The 25523-nt window shown below is 39.7% G+C and overlaps 1 protein-coding gene across 3 annotated transcripts in view; it reads right to left on the bottom strand.

Moving 5' to 3' along the window:
- BCAT1 (branched chain amino acid transaminase 1) overlaps positions 1-25523 on the bottom strand; it is a 97288-nt gene that overhangs the window by 19639 nt on the left and 52126 nt on the right. For all 3 annotated transcript variants that reach the window (XM_080662070.1, XM_080662069.1, XM_080662071.1), the window contains exons 4-7: positions 22919-23029; positions 20347-20466; positions 7415-7578; positions 2854-2996 (exon numbers count right to left, since the gene is read on the bottom strand). In XM_080662070.1, the coding sequence (XP_080518196.1) occupies positions 2854-2996; positions 7415-7578; positions 20347-20466; positions 22919-23029 (538 nt within the window). The remainder of the gene's footprint in view (positions 1-2853; positions 2997-7414; positions 7579-20346; positions 20467-22918; positions 23030-25523) is intronic.

Below are 25523 nucleotides of genomic sequence, written 5' to 3'. Positions count from 1 at the left end.
GGTGCTCACGACAGGCGGCAGGTTATTACTAAAAGAACTCTGCATATACCTGCTGTTGGTAACGTTTGTGAAAATCAAAATTTGCTGATTTCCAACTTATTATTCTTTATATTTTCTTTTTCTTTTTCTAATACTCACCTGAGGATGTTTTTCCATTGATTTTTAGAGAATGGAAGGGAGAGGGAGAGACAGAGAGAAACATCCATGTGAGAAAGACACATCGATGGGTTGCCTCATGCACGCACTCCGACCAGGGCCAGGATGGAGCCTACAACAAGGTACATGCCCTTGACAGAATCGAATGTGGGACCCTTCAGTCCTCGGGCTGATGCTCTATCCACTGAGCCAAACTGGCTAGGGCTCTTTATATTTTCTTAAAGCCACATGGTATAAATCAAAGTTACTATGGAGTTGCCTCAATGTCTTCTTCTAGTTTTAGTCCAAAGGTTATTCCTGGTATTCTACTGCATTTTCTCATAGTACTACCCAAACATTTATTCCATTTCCTTTCTCCTTACTTTAATTTGTATTTAATCTGTTAGATGAACACCCTCAAACTGAAGGGGTACATTCACATTAAAACTAAAGTGATCTCAGGCAACCATAATCTGAATAATAACTCTTAAGGTCTTGTATATTTTGTAAGAGTCAGAAGACAAATTCACTCATTTCTATTCTGACCTTTAAAAGCCATAGTGGAAATGGTCCATGACAATGGTTTGGATAAGGCATAATTTTTCTCCAGGACTGTTTCTGGTTAAATCATGTAGCTCTGATTTAGACTGTGCTTAAATCCTGACATCTCCCATCCTTAAATGATGATGTTGACACTTCTGACTGATGTAATTGTTTTTGTTTGGAGTTGTGTGGGTTTTTGGGGAGATGATGGTGGGAGTGGGCCAGTGGGAAGAATGAGTTGAATCAATCTATTATCTCCTAAGTGCAGAGTTCAACACTGGCTGTCATCTTTCAAGCACAGCTTGTCATATGCAAAAAACTCAAATTTAGAAATCACAAATATTCCAGTAAAATTTTTGTTTTTAAATAGTGCCAAGTACAAACAGCAGGGATGGAAGAATGAGCATGATCTGTATCTGCCTTTTCATGTGCCAAAGATTACCAATGGCCAATCCCAGGATAAGTGTCCTCACCACACCTACTATTCTACCTCTCACTGGAATGTAAGGCTCAATCTTATTAGTCTCTGCCACTAATGCTCAAATCAGTGTATAGCTCTAATGTCAGCCACAAGTCACTATGTTCCTCTATTTGTAGCCAAATGACAAAAGAGCTACTTTAAAATAAACATTTCATTTAAAATTTTAAGTAAAACCAATAGAGACTTCTTAAGTATTTGGAAACTTAATATTTTACATTTCTACACTCAGTAATATGAAATGAAAACCCTAAGAATGCAAACAAGCCTAAAAATGTCTTAAAATTTTTATGACTATTAAAATTCTAGTAGAAATAAATGCATACACCTGCATTATTGGGCATTTAATTCAATACTACAGACATTGAACTTCAATGAACTCCTATGGTCTCTGACAACTAAGAACAACAACAACAAAAGCAAGTTGCAGGGGAGGTGGAAGAGGGCATAGAAAGGATAAATCGTTATGAAAAAAATAAAAATTTTAAAAAAATAAAAAGAAAAAGTAGCAAAGAGAAATAATGAGCATTCAGGATATTAAAGGTAGTATAGAAGTACTGATTTTTATAGTAGACATACTATATAATAAAGAGGTAATATGCAAATTAACCCTCATACTCTCACAAGATGGCTGCCTACAGCCAGGCCAGCAGGGGGATTAGTGAGGGACAACCAAACAACTGAACAGCAGGCTGTGTAGGGTGACCAGGCCGGCAGGGGGGCTGTGAGAGGCAACCAGGCCAGCAGTGGGGGGGCAGTTGGGGATGACCAGGCCAGCAGGGGGGGCAGTCAGCGGTGACCAGGCCGGCGGGGGATGCATTTGGGGGCAACCAGGCCAGCAGTGGGGGGCAGTTAGGGGTGACCAGGACAGCAGGAGGGGCATTTAGGGGTGACCAGGCAGGCAGGCAGGTGAGTTAGGAGCCAGCAGTCCAGGATTGTGAGAGGCATGTCCGATTGCCAGTTTAGGCCCAATTCCCGGGATCGAGCCTAAACTGGCAGTCAGACAGCCCCAAGGTGTCCTGGATTGGAGAGGGTGCAGGCTGGGCTGAGCGGAGCCCCTCCCCCCCATGCACAAATTTCATGCACCGGGCCTCTAGAATATTAGTAAACTTGAATGAACCGGGATCTAAGTACAATTCCAAGATAGAGCAGTATGTTCTTAAAATTACTATGTTCCAGTTAAAGTGAGCTCTAGAGTAAACCTGGAAGGCTTTTGATATATTATCAAAATATGTATAAAGTACAACAATTTTTGAAATTATAGCGAGGGAATATACTAAATTTCATATCAGTAAAATCAGTAGGTTGTGTTTATTACTATAGCATTTTATACATACTATACGGTGTATGACTATTGAATTGATCTGAGACCTAACTCCAAATGCAAGGGATTTCCGATAAGAAAAATGTTAGGAATAAGGTAGCAAATCTTCAAATTGTGGAGATTCAAATTCCTTAAGTTGACATCTTAATAATACATACATATAGAGCCAAAAAACAAAACCTTTAGAAATTCTGTAAACTTGAACTCACATCTACTTGGACAGCAAAAGCACAGTATGTACTTAGACATTGGAATTGTGCTACTTATTTCTTTGTTCTAAGGTCCTAGTTATTTTCTTTCCAATCCCACTGAAAATGATTGAAGGAAAAGAAGAAAAAAAAAAAGGCAAGGAGCTGAAATCTGAGTGGATTACCTCCATCTTCATTAATCCAGTAAAGGAAAAGATTCATAGTTCCAACTTCCGTTATCTGATTATCCTCTCCATAGAGCCACAGAACCTGCTGACACCCATTATCCACTGCTTCACATTGGGCAAAAAGAGAGGAGCCATAATTCCTTTTAAGAAACAGGAAACATACTGATTATAAATATACATTTAACCCATCTTCCACACCAAAATACTCAAGTCTTTAATTCACATGTGCATGTAATCAATGTATTATGTTCTTAATATGTTAACTTTCTAGTTAACAGCATAACATTAAATTAGAACCTAAATGATCTAATTGCACTCATCTAAGAGAAAGAAACACACAAAGCAAAATGGTGGAATTCTAACTTGAAAAGTAGTGATAGAAGAACACAGATAAATAACCAAGTTAATAACAGTTAAAAGTTACTGAATTTTTTTTTTTCACTTTCCAAGCAATTTTACATGAATTATTTCATTTAAACCTCACACCAGTATTGAATTAGCCCCCAGGATCATTTCCATTATTGAGATGAGAAACTGAGGCTTAGAGAAGTGACTTGTATCAAGCTATAGCAATTAAGTAGCAGAACACCAAGTCTGTACTCTCTTAACTGGGACCTTTCAATATATCCAAAAAATGTCTGAATTTCCCCCAAATGTGGGGCAAGATGTTTAAAATCCTGATTTTAACCAAAAAGTATTCTGAAAGCCCATTTTTCCCAATCTGCACTCTTCATCTTGGGGTATTCAAAATCAAAGGAACATAGGACATCTTCCTAAAATGACAAGATACTTTGGGAATATTTTTAAATTTATTTTTTGTTCAACTTAAATGACATATATTTACAAGGTATGAATGAATGTTTAAAACAAAAAATGTGATGCTTGCTTGCCTCCCTCAGCCCCTAGTTGTAGAATTCATTTTCCTTGACTTTCAGAGGACATTAGCAAACAAGTTTGAAAAGCACAACCATATTACAATCAAGGCTAGGAAATAAGTCCTAGACCCACTGCTAGACTATGAAGCCCCCAAAAGTACACAGAAACAAGCAACCGATCAAATATACAATAACTACTGCAAAGTATCAATGTTATCTTCCACAAAACACACTCCTAGGCCTTTTAAGTGTTCACTTTTACATCTGGGCAAAATTAAAATATAGTGATGTCTAAGTAAGAGTACCAATTAAACACAAGAGCCATATAGTACAGCGGCTACCTGCCATTCTCATCTGCACAGCTTCCCTTCCCTTTGTATTCTCCGTGGCTCTTCCGATGTAGCCAAGTCATTCTGCCTGGGTTAATGGTCACAGCATCTTGCCCCGTGCAATTGAATTAAACGGTGGGTGTGTAAACCAACCTGCTCATGTAAATCCTTCTTTGAGTTCATTTTAATCTATGGAATGTGAAAGATGTATTTTCTCATTTCGAGGGTAGTGGCAGGTAGTTTGCTAAGATGTCGCCAGGGGTCTATTGTATTCATGATCACTAGACTTCACAGGGGAAGACATCTGAAATTGGAGACGCTAGGCTAACACACAGCCAGAAACTATGACAAGAGATGGTGAGTGGGGGTGGGGGTGAGGGTAGGGGTGAGAAGTAGGGCCCATGCAGGGGCATAAGAAACTTGGCAACAACAATTTGAGACCCCAAAAGATCCACTGTTACCACCCTACTTACAATCAATCCCTTTACTACTTAAGATGGCTTGAGTTGGTTTTCCGACTTGCAACTGAAAGAATATTGACTCATAACTAAAATATTCTAGAAAGCTATGAGAAATAGGCATTAGACTTCATGGCTACAGCAGTCTGGGCAATGATGAGGTTTACTCACATGGAGGTAATGTAAGAATCATTAAAAGACCTTCAAAACACAGATAATAAGATATAAATTATCGGTTAATCTAAAGACAATACAATCCTGGTATGTGAGGCTTTTATTTAATAAAAAGTCAGATAATCTTTATTCAGAATTTATGTTGTATAGGCAATAACTGAGTTAAATTATGAATATTTTTAAATAATGAGTATTAACCCAACTTTAGGGGGCAGTCCAGTAGAAAGGGCATGGGTTTGGGTTTGGGGCCAGCAGGCTAAGGGAAGCTCCTGCACTTCTACTATTTGGCTCTATGTGAACTTCAGTCAGTTCACATTATTGCCTCACCCAATTCATCAGCAAATAAAAACTCTTGTTATATACTGCATAGTGTTGTGTAGAAAAAATAAAATGATAACAATAAGAGCTAAGAAACAGGTTATATAAGCCTCTTATATGCCAGTGAAATTCATTTAAAAAATAACTATGATATGCCTAGCTGGGGCTCAGTGGTTGAGCATCAACCTATGGACCAGGAGGTCATGGTTCGATTCCTAGTCAGGACACATGCCCAGATTGAGGGTTTGATCCCCAGTAGGGCATGCAGGAGGCAGCTGATCAATGATTCTCTCTCATCATTGATGTTTCTATCTCTCTCCCTTCCTCTCTGAAATCAATAAAAATATATTGAAAAAATAAAATTATAAAAAAAAACTTATTATAATTGACTTTTCTCTAGTTCACAGACACAGCTGTTGAGATTTTTTTCATATCTGACAATAGAGAAATGATTTATCTCATAAGAGAAATTCCCTTTACTCTATTAAAAAATATACAAAATTTTCACAATATGAAAACAAACAGACACACACTTTTGAGATTGTGGAAGAATTAAAACTATGATTCCTTAGCAACATCAAGCTACTTGGGCAGGAAAGAGAATTAAAGCTGACTGTTTCAGGCATTGAAAGGAAAAGGGGTTTTATTTGTTTGGTTTGTTTAATTATCATATTCCATCAGTGGATTTTTTCCTCAAAATTCTCTCAGGCGTAAGCTATATTATTAATGTCCACAGGGTAAGTGATACCATAGAAATTTATTTGGTTCATTCCCATATGCTGCTAATATTCAGAAGAGAAACACATTTCCTTGGAGGAAAGAGAAAAATGGGGGAAAAAAGGGAAAACTGTCTACATAGAAATGTTTTAATATAATTTTAAATGGAATAAATATCTGAGAAAAGATATATTAAGTACACCTCTCCAAAAGTAAATTCCGTTGTATAAAATCCAATTTATTGCTCCTAAGATAGAGTCAAGGTGATGAACAAGAAAGCGCCTCATAATATCAACTATTGTCTGTTGAGAGACTCCTACCTGCCAGACAGGGTACTAGGTACTTAATTCTCTATTAGAGATCAAGCCCGCAACCTGGACATGTGCCCTGACCCAAAATCAAACTGTGACCTCCTGGTTCACAGATCGATGCTCAACCACTGAGCCACACCAGCCAGACCCCACTATTTCCCAATGTACCCATGTTATCTTTTCCCTAGGCAGGTCGGGGAGCTAGAAAGCAAGATATAAAGAAGATAAACTATTTTAAATTATTACCTCTTTATCAAGATTGTTGATTTACTGCAATGTGCACTCTAAGAGAAGTTTTAACAAAGTAATATAGATGGTGTGCAGTGCATATGAAGAAATCTCAATGAGTAAATTAGAAATCAGGAGAGTAAACAGAAGCAATTTCAGCCTGGCTGGCCTAGGACACATTCAGGAAGGAGTGCGCTCAACCAGAAGGAAAAGAAAGGGACTTCTTATTTTAACAAACTGCGCTAGGATTTCTCTATCCATTGACAGAATGCAGTTGCTGAGACTACAAGCAGGGATGACAGGTCATAAACTTTTATAACCTTTTTTTTTCTGTGTAGAAATAGAGAAAGACTACCCGAGGGTCAAAGCCAGCTTCAATGTCTCTCTCACATCCCAGCAGCACATCATTCGATTCTCCCATGATTTCCTGACTCTGCATTTTGTACGAGGGCCCAGAAGACTGCCATTGAGCCACCTTCCAGGGCTGCTACTGCCCGGATATGTGACCACATCAGCACTTGGTATTCATAAAGGAAGAGCCCATGCTGGTTAACGAAGCTATTCTCGCTCGCCCACAGGGGAATTCCCCATTCACGGCCAAGTCCACCCCTGAAATTGTCTAACACTTCTCAAATGCTCTTTTCTTTCCAGCCAGCTACATATGGCCTATGAGACTGGCCTGCCAGAGCCAAAGCAGGGCTGTCCTTCAGCCAATTGGCAGCAGGTATGGATGGCTACAATCTGTAGCAATGAAGACAGCACTTCAATGAAGCAGGCACCTTCCCCAGACAGGACCCCTTGGAGCCATCGGAGGGCCTTGGCCCCAGCACCAGACACTCTTTAATGCCAGCCGACAGCCTGCAGCCAGAGGGCCAGCGTCCAAGGGCAGTTCATTCAAATCACTGATTTGATTCCTCTTTTGATTACTTATTTCAATTCATGGCTATGCATAATATCCAGTGTTTCTCCCAATAGGGGGTGACAGGTTATTACTTTAAACAACGAGATCAGTGAAAACATGAAAACTAAACCCAAAACAAAAACGAGCATTATGATTGGAATATTCATATATGCACAGGTATAGAGGTGAAATGGCAACTCGATGGTGAGGAACTCTTTCCTTTAGACAGAAACACAGATTTACTTACCCTCCCATCTTGCAGTCCCCAGTCCCACCTTTCCAGGCTCTTACAAATTTCGGATTGGCCCACAGGGACACGGGATTTAAGCCTTCCTTCGAAAAGTAAGATCCCACTGGGCTCAAGATCACAAAGATCATGGCTTTGGTAGGCTTCTTGACTCCAAGAGAAGGCTGCAATAAATTAAACGTACATATAACTGTTCAATTAAAATGTACACACCAGCCTTAAAGTCTGGAGTAAAGCTGTAACTGTCTCCCAAAGGGGCCAGCAAAGGACAGGAACTGTTACTTCTAACAGTGAGTGACACAAAGTCCAATGGTCTTCTAAGAAGAAAACACAGAGAATGGAGTACGTACGCTTCATTATGCTTTGCTTTCTGAGTTGTTTCGCTTTTTAGAGGAAAAGCAAGTATGTCCCTTTTTGGTTAGTAGGGTTTTTAGTGAAGTGTATTTTTAACAACCAGCTATATAACACCCTTCAATGTTGCATTGATTGGAAATGGAAAAAGGGAAGAACTCAGACATAATTTTAGTCTTTGGGGGTGAGAAATATAATATTTGCTTCTTCTTTTCTTTTGTTTATTAATCCTCAGCAGAGGATATTTTTCCATTGATTTTTTTTTTCTTTTTTTAGAGAGAGTAGAGGGAGAGAGAGAGACAGAGAGGAAAACATTGATCAGAGCTGGGGATTGAGCCTGCAACCGAGGTACATGCCCTTGACTAGAATTGAACCTGGGACCCTTCAGTCCAAAAGCCAACGCTCTATCCAATGAGCCAAACCAGCTAGGGCTAATATTTGGTTCTTTAACCTCCCCTTCTGTTTTCCTAGACATGCCAGGGGCTCCAGCAGCAGGGAGATATAGGAAACTGTGCATTACCAGGCCTTACTGTGACAGGTACAGACAGCAAGGGTGTAGCGACGCTATAGGCAAACACAAGACAAGATAAATGTAACTCCCCAAAAGGCAGAGGATGACAAAGACAGAAGATGGCCTTTCCCTCCAACATTCACCATAAGCCAACAGTGCAAAATCATATGCATTCCTTCAGCACAATGGCAGTTATAAGCAATTAGTGTCAATTATTTATTAAGGAGAAAAATTGAGAGGCTGGAAGTTTTGAAAGCTACCTATCATTTAGGCAACAGAGGTCACAGAGCCATTCTGTGCCACTCAGGAAGTAAGAAAACAAGTCAGGACTCTTCCATAGAGAGTCCTGGGATATAAAATGCTTGTGTCGAGTCTTCACTAGAGCCTGGTTGGCTGGATGGGGGTAGAAATCTGCCAGGGAAAGAATGAGAGGAAATTCAATTCCAGTGGATTCTGTGGCTTTTGTCTTGTTTGATGAAAAAGGCTGAAAGTGGATCTGGTGATATACTTTTTTTCTGAGTTTTAATTATATTTCCCACTCCCCTACCTAGGCCTTGTTCCCCCTACTTATGCACACATCATCAAGAATCAAGTAGGTAGTCCTGGCCAGGTAGCTCAGTTGGTTGGAGCATTGTCCCCTGCACCAAAAGGTTGCAGGTTTTTTTTTGTTTTTCAAATATTTTTATTGATTTTAGAGAGAGAAGGGAAGAGAGATAGAGCGAGAGAAACATTGCTGAGAAACATCCAGCAGCTGCCTCCTGCACACCCCTTACTGGAGATTGAGCCTGCAACCCAGGCATGTGCTCTGACCAGGAATTGAACTGGTGACCTCTTGGTTCATGAGTCGATGCTCAACCACTGAGCACACCAGCTGGGCAAAAGGTTGCAGATTTGATCCCCAGTCAGGGCACATACAAGAGGCAACTGATCAGTTTCTCACATTGATGTCTCTCTCTCTCTCTTTCTCTCCCTTCCTCTCTCTCCAAAATCAATAAAAACATATCTTGGGTATTATTTTTTAAAAAAAAGAATCAGATAAGCAAAATATTCATAAGCATAAAAAATGTGTCTGTATCTGGTCACAATGATGCCATCTGAAAGGCATGCCCCCCTCAGGAAAAGGGAAGATGATTCTACTCACATTCCATGTAAACATGAGGACCACGCCTGGTGGCCACAGAGGAAATGACACTGTGACGGGTAGCCAAGTTAAAGAAATTAGTCAATAAATAACAGATTTTTGGTTTTTGCTCGCTTGTGTTTGTTCTTTAACAGAGGCTGAACAGAGCTCCCTCACCAATACAGAGTGAAGAGCCTTAAAGCTTCATTTGCCTTTTTGTTTGTTTGTTTCATTGTTTGGGAGAGAACACCTTAGAATACAGGCATCTGCCTTTCTTCCCAGCTTGGATAAAAATTGACTATCTTATCTCTGCATTTTTACTTACCTATCAGTTTAAGTACAATGATCCCTTCCTAGCAAAGGAGCTTTGAAGCTTAATATTTTAAATTTTTATGGAGCCTCATCTTGAGAAATTAAGAGAAGCCTTTGAACATAATTTAGAAGTACAATAGGCAAGACAGTCTCTGTGATTTATCCAGCTTTTAAGTTTCTGAATAAAATAGCTTTATTTGTGGATAAGCATTTTATTAGATATCACATGAATTCCTGGGCTTTCTTCACTCTGAACTCATGTATTTTTTTGCAACCTGCATTATTACTAAAAAAGTAACAATAACTCATCATCATAGAAAATTTTTTCCAAGATAAATTTCATCTTATTCTTTTCCTTCTCCCATTGTTAACCCACACGCAAAGTTCATATATTCCACTAGGTGGTAGTAAAGAGAGCACCAATGGGAAATGGAGTAAATCTACTTCTGGGGGAAAATATCCCAGTAAATCTTTTTTTTTTTTTTTAAATAAATCTTTATTGTTCAGATTATTACAGGTGTTCCTCTTTTTTTCCCCCTAGCTCCCCTCCACCTGATTCCCCACCCCACCCCATGCCCTTACCCCCCCGCCACTGTCTTCATCCATAGGTGTAAGCTTTTTGTCCAATCTCTTCCCGCACCCCTCACACCCCCTCCCCCTTGAGAATTGTCAGTCCACTCCCTTTCTATGTCCCTGATTCTATTATATTCACCAGTCCATTCTGTTCTTCAGATTTTTTATTCACTTGATTTTTAGATTCACTTGTTGGTAGGTATGTATTTGATGTCATTTTGTTCTTCATAATTTTTATCTTTACCTTTTTCTTCTTCTTCCTCTTCTTAAAGAACACCCTTCAGCATTTCATGTAATCCTGGTTTGGTGGTGATGAACTCCTTTAGCTTTTTCTTGTCTGTGAAGCTCTTTATCTGACCTTCAACTCTGAATGATAGCTTTGCTGGGTAGAGTAATCTTGGTTGTAGGTTCTTGCTGTTCATCACTTTGAATATTTCCTGCCACTCCCTTCTGGCCTGCATAGTTTCTGCCAAGAAATCAGCTGACAGTCGTATGGGTGCTCCCTTGTAGGTAACTAACCGTTTTTCTCTTGCTGCTTTCAAGATTCTCTCTTTGTCTTTTGCCCTTGGCATTTTAATTATGATGTGTCTTGGTGTGGTCCTCTTTGGATTCCTCTTGTATGGGGTTCTGTGTGCTTCCTGAACTTGTAAGTCTATTTCTTTCACCAGGTAGGGAAAGTTTTCTGTCATTATTTCTTCTAATAGGTTTTCAATATTTTGCTCTTTCTCTTCTTCTGGCACCCCAAAAATTCGGATGTTGGTATGCTTAAAGTTGTCCCAGAGGCTCCTTACTCTATCTTCATATTTTTGGATTTTTTCTTTTTGTTTTTCTGGTTGTGTGTTTTTTGTTTCCTCATATTTCAGATCTTTGGTTTGATTCTTGGGGTACGTTGATCTACAGTTGAGTTTCTGTATATTCTTTATTTCAGACAGTGTATGCTTAATTTCTGACTGGTCCTTTTCCATTTTTTTGGCATTCTCATTAAGGTCCTTGAAGGTCTCACTAAGCTCCTCGGAGGTCTCAACAAGTTTCTCGGCAGTTTTTAGAAGATTCTTGAGTAACCTTATAAATGTGGTTCTGAACTCTATGTCGTCCATTAGTTTGCTTTCCTCCATTTCTCTCATTTGTGACATGTTTCTTTGTCTCCGCATTTTGCTGCTTCCTTATGTTGATGGAGTGGCTTTGTGTGGTAGGTGACCTATAGGGGCCAGTAGCTCAGCCTCCCCAATCACCTGAGGTGGACGCCTTTGGTACACCCCTTTGTGGGCTGAGTGCAAAGTCTTGGTGTAGTTAAGCCTTGATTGCTGTTGGTACACTGGGAGGAATTGACCTCCAGGCCAATTGGCTGTGAGGACCCGCTGTGTCTATAATGGAAGAACTGCTGCGCTGGAGACACGCTTATGGTGCAGGACTTGTTTCAGTGGGGCTTTGGTGCTCACTGAGTCTGCCTCTTGAATGTGTCACTTATGGATGTGAGGAGTTGAAATCTGGTGTCTCACACTGACCACTAGGTACACTGGCTTCTGGATCTCCAATGGGGTGCAGGTCAGCTACTGTCTGAGGCCACCCAGCAGGAGCTACAGCAAGAACTACAGTTTTCTCCTTTTTGCTTGGGGTTTGGAGGTTTTGGAGCTGTCTGACCCGGGCTGCAAGTTTGCTAGGTTAAGCTGCTATAGGGCAGGCCATTCATATGCTAAAGCTGCTGCTTGGAGCTTGTGTGGGTTCGTAGATTGTGCAGGGCGGGGTCTCAGGGCGTGACTAGGCTAGGGCGTGGCAAACAGCGATGGCTGCCAGTAAGCCGGCTCTGCGACTCTGCGTCTCCGACCGTGTCCCCGCGTCCAGCTGCACAATAAACAATTGTTCCTGCTCGCAGCCCTGCAAGCAAGCCTACCTCACTTTCCGACCCCACGGCAGACAGTCCAGCTTCTCCCCGTAGGAGTTTGGGTCCCCCGCGTCTCCCTAGAAACAAGTTCGGAGTAATCGGGAGCTTATCTCCCTTCGGGTTGAAAACAGCAGCGCTCCCAGTCACCCATCGCCAGCCCGATTCGCATGTCTCCGTACCTCAGCTTTTCAGCGCTTGTGCACCCCTCAATGCTGTTTGCTCTTTCCTTCTAGTTGTAGAACTTCCACTCAGCCAGCTTTCCCATGGTTCTGGGTGATAGACGTTTTGTCTTTTAGTTGTAGTTTTGAAATTGTTGTGCGAGGCAGCAGTTTAGGTGTTTACCTACGCCGCCATCTTGGATCTCCCCAGTAAATCTTTAAGCAATACTTCTATTCTTAGCAAGCAAGTAAATTATAGACTAGAACTCTTCAATGCTGAGAGAAAATGTGTGTATGTGTACTGACATTTTATTTTTTGAAATTTAGGCAAGGTCAACTGATGTTTTACAAGTACAACTGAGTTGCCTTCATCCTCAAATGATAACGCATATTGACTGTCTTTCTAAGAAAAGAACTCTGTGGCTTTACTGAAAAAGGTCACAGTGCTTTAAGAGTGGAAATAAATAAAATGTAACTCCATTAGGAAGGGAGCTTGCTGGTTGGGTTCCTAGCCTCAGGAACCATTCTTTGTCTTAATTCTCCCTTTTATCCTTGAAGGCAATTTAAATTCTGTGCAACAGCTACAACTAAGAGAAGTTTGTTATATAATATAAGTCAAACAGCATCAACATAATTTCATAATGACAAGGTCAGGCTTCTGATCAAATAAAGCAAAAGCCATGAAAATAGAGAGAAGTAATGAAAGACAACAGCTGATAAGTTGTGTACATCAGTTTCAATGTCTTATTTCCATATGAGGACTTTGATTTTTTCATTCTTCTCTACTAGTTTCTTTTGATTATTTTCATACATAATTAATTGAAGAGGGCATTTAAAAAAAACACCCCATCATCCAGTTGGTGTGTCTCAGTGGTTGAGTGTCTACTGATGAACCAGGAGGTCCCGGTTCAATTTCCAGTCAGGGCACATGCCCGGGTTGTGAGCTCTATCCCCAGTAGGGGACATATAGGAGGCAGCCAATTGATGATTCCCTCTCATCATTGATGTTTGTATCCCTCTCTCCCTCTTCATTCCTCTCTCTGACATCAATAAAAACATATTAATATAAAAAATTTAAAAAAACACATGGAAAATGAGAAATATAAATCTCAGATGCAGAGTCTATAACTTCTCAAGGGACCACAATGGATTTGAAATTGAAATTCTGATGTGTACAAAACAAGAAAGACTTTTCTTACTTTATATTACACCTCACAAATACATATAAAAGGCTATTAAATACATACATGTTTTACACAGAATAACAAGGCACTTGGGAGTGATGAAAAATAAAGAGAACTGTCACAGTGAAAATTACCACTCTGTCTGAGTCAGTCAGAAAATTAGCTTCTAAAAAGGCAGGATTTCAGAGATACTCTGAACCACGGCAGAAAGAGCTTAGTGAGCTGAGGAAAGCATAACAGTCACACGTTTTTGCCTGGAGGACAGAAAAGCACAGTGGCAGTGAGGCTTGAGAATAATTCCGTCTAGCAATGCACATAGGACAGGAGAAATACGATAATTGGGAATAACAAAAACATTTTTTCAGAAAGGGCAGCATGACTTTTTTTTTTTTTTAATCCAAAGAACAACCTGTCTTTGCTTTCGTTTTTTTCAATTTTGCCAGTTCTTTTGAAAGATAAAGAAAACAGTAAAGAATATTGGACTCTGGGGTGGTCCATGCAGGGCCTTGAGAGTGTATCAAGAAAAGAAGGATAACAAATCCACCCACGCAGTGTTTTTGTAGAGAAAACTAGTTGGTTTTGTGAAAGGTTTTTAAAAAAAATCCTCAGTAATTATACAGCACTTTTTTGTTCCTAAGACATTTCACAGTCATTATCTCCTCTCAGCCAACAATCCAGAAAGTTAAGGGTTATAGCATGACTATTTTTAAATTGGAGAAACTGAGGTTCAAAACAAATGATTTCCCCAAGGTTTCAGAGTTATTAAACTCTAGATCTTCTCCTGTTAATTCAGAGCTCTTTTTACAATGTAAAATTTTAAGGGGGGAAAAAATCAGTGGGGTACTTAAGATTTCCTAACCTGAAGAGTTCAACCTGGGACTCGCTTCCCTGCATCCCCAGCCTTCACCATAGCGCTCACACTCTAAGCATCTTAAGATCCAACCACAGGGAACCCTTTTCCCTTTGGATTCCTCCTTACCTTCCTACCTCTGGATATTTTCCTGTCCTACCCCCTTTACCTGGAATACTCTCCTTCTATTCTCTCCCCATTATGAACTGAAATGTATCTCCCCCCCCAATTTATGTTGCCGCTCTAACCACCAACCCACAGCACTAGGAGATAAAGCCTTTAACAAGGTAATGAAGGTTAAATGAAGTCAAAAGAGTGGAGCCCTCATCCAACAGGGCTGGGATCTCTCTTTAGAAGAAGAGACACAGAATGATGAGACTCAGCTCCCTGCCCTCCCCACCCCCTTTTCTTCTCCTCACACACAGAAGGCCCTGTAAGGACACAGTGAGAAGGTGGACATCTACAGGGAGGCCTCACCAGACACCATCCCTGTTGGCACTTTGATCTTGGACTTCCAGGCTCCAGAATTATAAGAAAATAAATTCTGGTGTTTAAGATACCCAGTCCGTGGTATTCAGTCGTGGCAGCCAGAGCAGACTAAGACATCCTCTCTCTCTCTCCTAAGTAATACAAACACTTCCATCTCCATTTAAGTGTCATTGAAATATTATTTCAGGAAATGAGACCTCTAGACAAGGTTAAGTACTTGTGATATGTCCTGTTACAGCATCCTGCACTTCCTTAGATTTAGATAAAATGCCTACCACACTTTCTTACAACTGTTTAATGTTCTGCCTCTTGCTAATCGATACACTTCATACAGTGCAAGACCATCTTTGTCCCCTATACATAGCATCGCACATTGTTATATCAAGTTAACTAAATATTTGCTAAAGGACTGTACATTTTATAGAAAAGGGCTATGAAAACAACCTAGATGACTATTTACCATACTTGAATTATTTTGATTCTTTTTTATTTCATACAAAACCTAATATATTACATTGACACCAGAGAAAAAATTATCTTTTGTCTCTTGCCTGGTTTCCTTTAGTGCACCTCTAGACAGACTAACAGATGATTAATATGTAGACAGTGAAAGAATTACAAGGGAAGCTAAAGTCCAGACTCTCCTGAGACTTGTTCTAAGATGGGTAAGGGACAGTGCTGAGTTTATTTCTCAGTCTGTTCAAAGAGAAAGATAGTGTAAATTTAACTGAGCACTCAACTCTCTTTTAGTTTTTAAATAAGAATGATCTTAAAATTTATTTTTACAAAGGCGTAAGTTTTTAGGGAAATTAAGGATAAGGTGAAATAGACAAAAAGAATGTTTACCTTTCTTACCTAACATGTGAAGGCAGTGATGCCTGCTCAAAGGGTCAGGATAAGGATTGCATTAAATAATCTGTGGGAAACACGCAGGGCCTGATCTTTTTCTAATTATTTAAGAAAGAGCAATTGTTATTTTTGTTTTTATAAATAATTATTGATAGTAGTAACAATGGTGAGTCCATGCCAATACACAGAGAGTTAAGATGACTGCCGATGTGATCACAGAACTATATTCCGCACTTAATGCTGGAACTGTGGAGAATAAGTATTTGGGAAAAAGACAAGAAATATTATACAGATGACCTGGGAAATACAGGCTGGTAAATTTGAAATCAACAGAAATGTTAGCCTGGGTGATTACACAAGTCCTCAAGACTACTCGATGGAGAAGCACTCAGGAAGAGCCAGAATGAGTCAACCTCGGAAAAGCCATGCTTCACTTCCCTTTCTGAAAGGACTCCAGATCAGGGCCAGAACTTCAGCCTATTGCCCATTTGTTAAAAAGTTGTATTGGAATGTGCGTCTTCGTTCACGTGTTGCCTGTTGCTGTGTTTGTGATACAAAGGCAGCGCTGAGAGTTGAGCGGCTACCTAGCCCTTCACAGACAGGTTTGCCAGCCCCTTCTCTAGATGAGAGGAAATTCCTTGTACCATCATTGAGCCTCCAAACCAGAATCTCCTCACGGACCTAGCCTCAGCACTCAGACCGACTTTGTGATTCCATCCAGCTTGGTTCCATGCGCTGGGCCAAGCACAGCGCTGAGCCTGAAATCCAGACCGATAAGACCAACACGGGGAGCTGACAACTACAATTGATAGACAAGTCTCACGCCAGGCAACCATGTGAGGAAGAGGGTCCTGCGTGGGCTGCTGAAGGGGAAAGGATGTTACCTAATTCCCTGGGTTGTATATTTTCAAACTGTTCGTTGCTGTATTACATGAAGTAACGGAAATGAAATCCCAGTAAAGGAACTGGGGCAAAGTGTGGTAGATGTCCAGCATTAAATACCATGCAGCAGTGAAAAGTAATGGACTGCAAATACACACATTAAACTGGAGAGAAAGAAAAAACCGTGCTGAGGGAAAAAGTTAAGAAACACAGTGAGATCTACAGGACAAAATCCTTAATATAAACTAAAATTTCAGACATACAAAGGAATAAGAGATACTTAAAAACACATACAAACCACAAGAATATTCACTCAATGCAGGAGAATAATTTCCAATGAGGGACGAGGAGAGGAGTGGGAAATGAAGACAAAGGGGAATAAAACAACAACGAGAGGGTCTTTATACAACCTGTGACAACAAGTGCCATGAACTGAGGGATGTCATTAGTAACCAGGTGCACCATGCCTCCAAAAAATAAAATTAAAGATAATAACAGTCATCCCCAAGTTGAAATGGACAGGAATAGACTCCAAAGGGTTTCCATTGGTAGGAATGGCCTGATAATAAGAAACTGATTATCACAGGCTTTAATCAATGCAAATAAGCTGATCTCTAAAAACAGACCCAAGGCCTGAAGATTCTAGAATAGGGCTATTAATATGCGCAAATGACAATTTAATGTTGTTTATAAGCACTCAAACGAATATATATCTTTTTCTTTTCAAATTTTTATTAAGGTATTATATGTGTACATATCTTACCATTGCCCCCCACCCCCACCCCACTCCCATACCTGCCCTCACCCCCCCAATGTTTTGCATCCGTTGGTTACTCTTATATGCATGCATACAAGTCCTTCAGTTGATCTCTTATTCCCCCCACCTCTCCCTAACCTTACCGCTGTAATTAGACACTCTGTTTGATGCTTTACTGCCTCTGTAACTATCTTTTGGTTCATCAGTTTATAATGTTTTTCATTATCCCTAAATGTATATATATATATCTTAAATAAGGTTACAGAAGAATACATTAAAAGTGTGAGCAAAACCCAAGTTAATGATTACAAATTGCTGCTGTAACACCTAGTTTGCAAATCTATTCTGCTTCTTTAGTGAAATAGAGGCTAATTGTGAAAAGATAAGATATAAATAAACAAAGGCTATGAATAAAGACAATTCTTTCCATGGAACTGTTTGATTATTGATTAAATTATATGCGAAATGATTTTACAAGGCGATAAAAGGAAAAGGAAGGCATGTCTATAAAATGTATAAGCCCTTAAACTCCCTGTGGAGCGAACCAGAAATCAAGGAGTGGACCATTTGGCAGCAAGATTTTTAATGTGAGCTCTCATGAAAATTTCATCCAGAAAGATTTCCAATGGAGTCGTGAATGGGGAAACTGTTTATATGAAGTGACTTAAAATGTTTCTGCATTATTCAGATTGTATTCTGTGCATCTAAGGCTAGTGTTCACCAAAAGCAAACTGCTTCTCTAGTTGAGCTCAACTCCAGAAGTGTGTTTAGGGGCACTCCAATGTGGGAGCAAACGAGTTAACTGAGTATGAGGAATTAATCAACTTCCACGAGAGCCAAGGGCAGTTTGTCTGTGAGGGCAGCTGAAAAGTCGAATATGCTGGTAGCTTGCAGATCTGTGGCGACAGCCTGAGATCTGGTCAAAGGGGCAGAGTGAGCTGACTCCTGACAGCCTGGAGGGTTGTCCCTACCATCAGACTCAACCCCTCTAATGACACGTATTCTCAGCCCTGATATTATTTAGTATTGTCTCCCTCCACCACCTCTCTAATGGAGAGAGTGATGAAATCCGACTGATTGAAAAAGTAAAAGGCTAGGAGCAATGATCAAAGGAATTTCAGAAGTTATGATTGTGCATAGTTTGCTGTTGACTATGGTCAAAGCACCTGTACACTGATAAGGAATCACTGAAAAAATAAAAGTGTGCATGCATGCGTGTGTGTGTGTGTGTGTTTGTATGTGTGTGTGTATGACCTGCCTGGAGTTACTAAATAGGGTGAAGTTGGATAAAACAGGTGACGAAATCAGCAAACGCTGGCTTTTTTAGATGTAGGGGTATAAGGTATCCAGTATTGAACCTAACCATCTGACAATCATCTAATTTTAGCTTCTTGTCTGATAAAGAAAAAATTTAGAAACTATTTGTGTAGATGCTCTTTATTAAAATATTTTCATTTCAGATTTTACCTTAATTTGCAATTAAAGCACTCAAGCTTTTAGTTTCACATAAAGTTATTAACTACCTATAAAGAAGTGTTTCAGAAGATATTGATTAAAATGATACTGAAATTCTTTTATTACAAGAAATATTTTGGTAATATAGATGATTTTGCCCTTTAAGTGTTTACAGGAGGTTATTGCATTGATGTTTAGTATTTTGTTTAATGATGTGAACTTTATAGAGCAATTGTTTTTCAAATTTTCACCCACTGAAAATGTAGTATTTTTATTAACAACTAGAGGCCTGGTGCATGAAAATTCATGTACTCGGGGAGCTGGGGGTCCCTTAGCCTGGCCTGCATGCACCCTCTCGCAGTCTGGTACCCCTCAGGGCAGCAGTCGCCAACTGGTGGTCCGCAGACCACTGGTGGTCCATGAGGTCTGAAAGGTCAGCGACCACTGGTTTAAGGAAACCTTTGGAGCAGCGGTCGCCAACCGGTGGTCCGTGGACCACTGGTGGTCCTTGAAGTCCGAAAGGTTGGCGACCGCTGCCTAGGGGTTGTCCACCTGCCAGCTGAGGCCCACTCCCTGGACATCCTTAGTACTGCTAAGGAGGAGAGAGAGGCTCCCACCACCGCCGCTGCGCTCGCTGCCATCAGCCCGGCTTGTGGCTGAGCAGAGCTCCCCCTGTGGGAGTGCACTGACCACCAGGGGTCAGCTCCTGTGTTGAGCATCGGCCCCCTGGTGGTCAGTGTGCATCATAGCGACTGGTCTTTCCCCGACATTCTGCTGTTAGGGTCAATTTGCATATTACCCTTTTATTAGATAGGATTCCTAGTTACTGATTATAGGGGAAGAGGGCCCTTCACTCCCATTCCTTACCCAAGGAGCAATCCCAAGACTTCAGGAAAATGAAAATAAAAAGTAGCAGCTCTCCTTCCTTTAAATTTCAAAATCATTTCTAGTTCTAGACCTGAAGAAGTGCATCAGGAGCAGAGGCATTACACTGGTAAACTGAGGAAATAATGGTTAGTCTTGATTATAGGAAGGCGACAACCTCATTCCTTTACTCATTTACGTTCATATCCATGGCTACTTTTGTGCTATAATGGATGAGTTGAGCAGTTGTGACTGAAATTAGATGGCCCACAAAGCCTAAGCTATTTACTCTCTGGCCCTTTAAAGAAAATGTTTGCTGCCCTAATCGGTTTGGCTCAGTGGATACAATGTCAACCTGCGGACTGAAAGGTCCCAGGTTCGATTCCAGTCAAGGGCATGTACCTTGGTTGCAGGCACATCCCCAGTAGGGAGTGTGCAGGAGGCAGCTGATCAATGTTTCTCTCTCATTAATGTTTCTAACTCTCTATCCCTCTCCCTTCTTCTCTGTAAAAAAATCAATAAAATGTATTTTTAAAGAAAATGTTTGCTGACACCTGGTCTTGATTATCAGAAGAAAGGAGTCATTAGTGATGCTATAGGGAACGATTTCACACCCCACACTAGAAGTTTCACACAAGAATAAACAATGATAATTTCCCCACCAAAGTATCCCAAAACAGGGAGTCAGTTGGTACCTCAGTTCCAATGAGTGTAGGACGGATATATAGACTAGCAGATGTTGAATATGGAACCCATTCTTGATCCAGTTTCACAAGCTGTTTAATACACTCCATAAGCTCTTCTTTGTCAAATCCCTGAAGAAATGAAAAACATAATGAATAATGGAATTTTCTTCATTTGTAGCAATAGAATAAAATCCTCAAGAAAGCTTCAGACTCTTAAAAAAGTAATAAAACCAAATAAAAAAAATTTAGTGGTATTTCCTCCCCAATTATGATAGGATAATGGACTATCCATATGGGGAAAATATAAAATTGGATCCCTACCTCTTACCACACCCCAAATATCAACCATAATTGGATCATACACTTAAATGTGTAAAACATAAGACTTTTATTTAAAAAAAATACAAAATTTAGTGTCACCTTAAGGTAGAAAAGAACTCTTAAATAAGAGACATAAAGCACAAATCATAAAGGAAAATATGAATAAAATTTGACTACTTAAAACATAAGGATTTCTATTCTTCAAAAGATGTAAGAAGCAGGAAACTGGGTGAAGTTATTTGTAACATAACCAATAAGGATCGTACTGGAATATGTTACAATATTCTGAAAATTAGTAAGAAAAAGACAGATTACCCAGTAGGAAAATGGACAAAAGCTACAAACAGTTTATTTCTAAGGAGGAACAGATTCTCATATACTAAATGAGTGACAATCTATAATAATAAAAGGGTAATATGCTTATTAGATCGGACGTCCTTTCAGATGTCCAAAATGAAGCCGGGGCCAGAGCGAAGCTGCCTGGGTCCCAGGTGCCTACCGGCGGCCGGAGGGAAGCCTCCCGGGTCCTGGGTGCTGGAGGGAAGCCAGTGCCGGCAGCTGGGGGAAGGCCTACTCTTGCATGAATTTTTCGTGCATCGGGCCTCTAGTTTGTAAAATAAGTAGTTCCTACTCACTTGGAAGGATAGAGAAACATGCTTTCAGAAATGTGGTAGGTTATCCAAAGTAGAAATAAGTCAGAAATATGCATCTGAATAGAGCTCATAACATCAGGATTTGGCTATTTAAATACTAATTTTTAACAGCAGTCACAGTGTAATAATATTGCAGAAATTGAGAGTGCCAATCATATAGGACATAAAACCCCCCTGTAACACCTGCTTGGGTCTCTGGTACTGCTGTCTTGACATAACGTTTAGTGGAAAGGGAACCTGACTAGGACTTCAAAAACGTGCACCCACTTTCTCACCCTTCATGCTGTGTGACTTTAGGCAAGTCACCTAACCTCTCTAGGCTCGAGTGTTCCTCTCTGTACACAGGTGCTACTAAAATTTACAATACATACACCTTCTTGACAGTGCCTTACTGTTATGATTAACCAGGTGAAGAATGTAAAACCACATAACAGTTTGTGGCATAGTTGCTATCCAATAAATATTACTGCCCTTTCCTTCTGTCCCATTTTAAAGTTTTCCCCAGTGATCCATCTGTAATGGTAGAAGAATGAAACTAGGACCAAGTCCAAAGAATTTACCTTAATTTCCCTTCTGCTATCATATTATGGCCTTAGAAGGAGGAAGCATGGGTCACAAAAACAGAAAGAAGAAGGAAGAGCCTAGCTAATAAGGAGTAGTTACTTGGGTTTAGCTATTCTGGGGTTCTTTTTTTTTCTTTTTTTTTTTTTTTAAATATATTTTATTGATTTTTTTACAGAGAGGAAGAGAGAGAGATAGAGAGTTAGAAACATCGATGAGAGAGAAACATCGATCAGCTGCCTGCTGCACACCTCCTACTGGGGATGTGCCCACAACCAAGGTACGTGCCCTTGACCGGAATCGAACCTGGGACCTTTCAGTCCACAGGCTGACGCTCTATCCACTGAGCCAAATCGGTTTTGGCTATTCTGGGGTTCTTAAATGCACAGCTTGGGGTAGGTTGCTGGAGGCTAAGTACTCAGAGTATAGAAATGGCAGCTGGTCACATCTCAGGGAATGAAAGTAATCAACATCATTTCCACCTACATGTGAAGTTTAGCATCTAAATCTAACCCATCTTATAATGAATTCTACTCCATAACAAAGTCATAGCCAGGATCCAATGGCCATGAAAAACCGTTTTTATATCATTGTGCATCTTTTTAAAATAAAACTTGGGGTAAAATATCAAAATAATGACTTAAATAACTGTATACTTGAGAATGTCTAAGGCAATTAGGCAAAATATCCCCCAAATACCTGTGTGGTACACCCTGTTTTCCTTTTTCAATGTTATAATTTTATATAGACTTTAAATTTTATTTCCTTTTGTTGGAGGCATGTTTTTATTCCTTATCCTTTTATGTCCCACATACACGTTAATCCCCCACAGACACTCTAAGAAATAGATTGAGACATTGCCAAATGGTATTGGTTACTTCCTTACATTTTTACCTCACTAATTACAAAGTAAATCAGATATAACTTCAGTGTTCATATGGTTTGTACTGAATATGTAAGTATGCTGAAGTTATTTCTTTGGTGGTAAACTCACAGTGAATCATTATGTCAAGAAAAACACAAAAGAAATCCCTAAATTTACCTACCGGCAAAGTTGCCCTCAGAGCAGATCGGTGCATTCTATCCATGTTGAGGTCTGGCCGGAAGAGTCGAATTTTATTATCCACATCTCGAAATGCCTTCATTCCTTCAAATAACTGAAGATGAAAGAGAGATCAATCTTAGAGGTTAAGTAAATGAAAACAATCCCTGTGTTCAAAGGAATGACTTGTCTGTGGGTGCTCATCTCCTTCATCCTGTAAAGCTGTTGACCCCGACCTCACCCAGAGATCCCTAAATCTAGAAATGCAAACTGACAGATTGGTAACAGTAATCACGATAAAAAGAAGTCATTTTATTACCAAAATCTGGTGGGGATGCAGTTATCCTGTGCTTAGATAGAGCCATATTGCTAAATAATATATTTATGGGGATTAAAAGAAAACCATCCCCAATCCCACAACATGGACCAACTGCCTAGACAACAGAGGCAGAGACCAAAGGCCCCAGGGGAGCCCCTCAAAATAGCCATGTATCTTTTCATTGAATCTGGCTCATTCGGACTCCAGATAGTAGATAATCTAGATGTGACCAGAGCTGGCTAAGTTCCAAGAACCATAAAAACCAAGCAGGTCAAGACATACTATGTTGGGGCTCTGTCACCTTTCTAAACGTGCTGCCCCAGACAAATCACTACGCAGAGATGTGAAAAGACTGAGAAGCAGGTATGTACTGGCAAATACAAAAGAAAGGGGGAAATCAGTCATGTTAGCGGGAAATTTTAACACAGGTTCTCTGGGTAACCAGCAGAAAAACAGGCTAAACTCAACAAAGGTATGAAAGACTTGAAAAAGAATAGCAAACTAACCCACAGGACAAAGCCCAGCCCACACCACCTGCACAATGCATGGCGTTTTCACATGTTTTCCACCAGAAAATAAGCCACAAATCAACAAGAGAAATATACCTAGAAAATGTCCATAGTTTGGAAAAGAAGAAACCCATTACAAAACAAAGCTTGAGATAAAGAAGAAAAATAATAGAAATGAGAAAATAAGTTGAACTGAATGGTAATGAAAAGTAGGGCTGTTAAGAGGCTCCTAGCCTTAAAGCTTACATGGGAAAAGAGAAGAAATATAAATCATGTGGCACAATTAAAAAGCACAAAATTCAATGTTGCAAGGGCAAATATAGGAGTAATTTATTAAATATAATCAGAGTAAAGTTTCAGTTAAAAGATAAGGCTATCAAATTGGACTCACTAAAAAACATCTGAAACAAAAAGATATAGAGAGCAATATATCATACAAATACTTTCTAAAATAGAGCTGGCAGGTGCAAATAGTAGATAATTATGCCTTAGATATTTAATGGACAGCATAGTGATCATAAATAATACTGTACTATAAACTGCAAACGGCTAAAAAAAAACTGGATCTTAACTGTTCCCACCACAACAAAGAAATGATAATTATGTGACATGATAGAGAAATTAGCTAAGGCTACAGTGGCAATTGTATTGCAAATATACACAATGCACACCTTAAGCTTATAGAATGTTATATGTCAATTATATATTTTTAAAAAACTGGTGGGTTATATTACTAAATACAAAATAAAATAGGTAACAGATCTTATTTACTTCACAATTCTTAAATTGTATGCATTTGATATGGGTTCAAAAAGATGTAAAGATTATATAATAATATTGAGTAAAATAGATGCAAAATATACAAAAGAATAACACAGTATGATTAATTGGGAATTATCCCAGGAAGAGAGATTGGAAAATCAACTAATGAGATTTATTATATTAAGTGTATGTGGGAAACAAGGGGGTGGAAATACATGGTCTTCTCATTAGATGTGGTAAATGCATCTGATAAAATCAAACATTCATTTATGATTTTTTAAAATTTCCCAGATAATTAAGAGGAAAAGGGAGCTTTCTTACATGACAAAGGATATCTAAAATAAACTTGCAGAAAACATTATACTTAATGGTAAAACTTAAAGCTTGCCTTTTTGGATGGGGAACATCATAAATTGTCTGCTGTGACTACTTAAGTTCAATACTCTATAGCCAGTATAATACGGCAGGAATAATAAAATAAAATGCATTCAATTTAAAGAAGGAAAAAATAAAACTGTCCTAGAGCATGAAATATAGAAAAGATTAAATATCTAGAGAATCCAGAAAAACTGACACAACCTCTTGAAATAATTTGTTTAGGCAAGGTAACCAGAAGCAAAATTATACTTCTATGGAACAGCAGCAGTTCAAAGATAAAAACTATCTATATATATAAAGAGGTAATGTGCAAATTAAGCCAGGACATCGTAACGGTCACGACCAGCTCAGGAGGAGGGGCCTGGCGCAGGCCCAGAGTCTGAGAGAACAACAGACAGGGTGGCCCCAGAGCCAGAGAGAACAACAGAACAGCGACACAAACCCACAGGGGGGCTGGGTTCAATTCTGATCAAGGGCATGTATCTAGATTGCAGGCTCCTCCCTAGCCGGGGCCCAGGTCAGGGCTCATGCAGGAGGCAACCAATCAAAGTGTGCCTCTCACATTGATGTTTCTCTCTGTCTTTCCCTCTCTCTTCCACGCTCTCTAAAAATCAATGGGAAAATATCCTCATGTGAGAATA

Source organism: Plecotus auritus (assembly GCF_963455305.1).
Source record: "Plecotus auritus genome assembly, chromosome: 3".
Taxonomy (NCBI): Eukaryota; Metazoa; Chordata; class Mammalia; order Chiroptera; family Vespertilionidae; genus Plecotus; species Plecotus auritus.
This window is presented reverse-complemented; position numbering and strand designations above follow the sequence as displayed.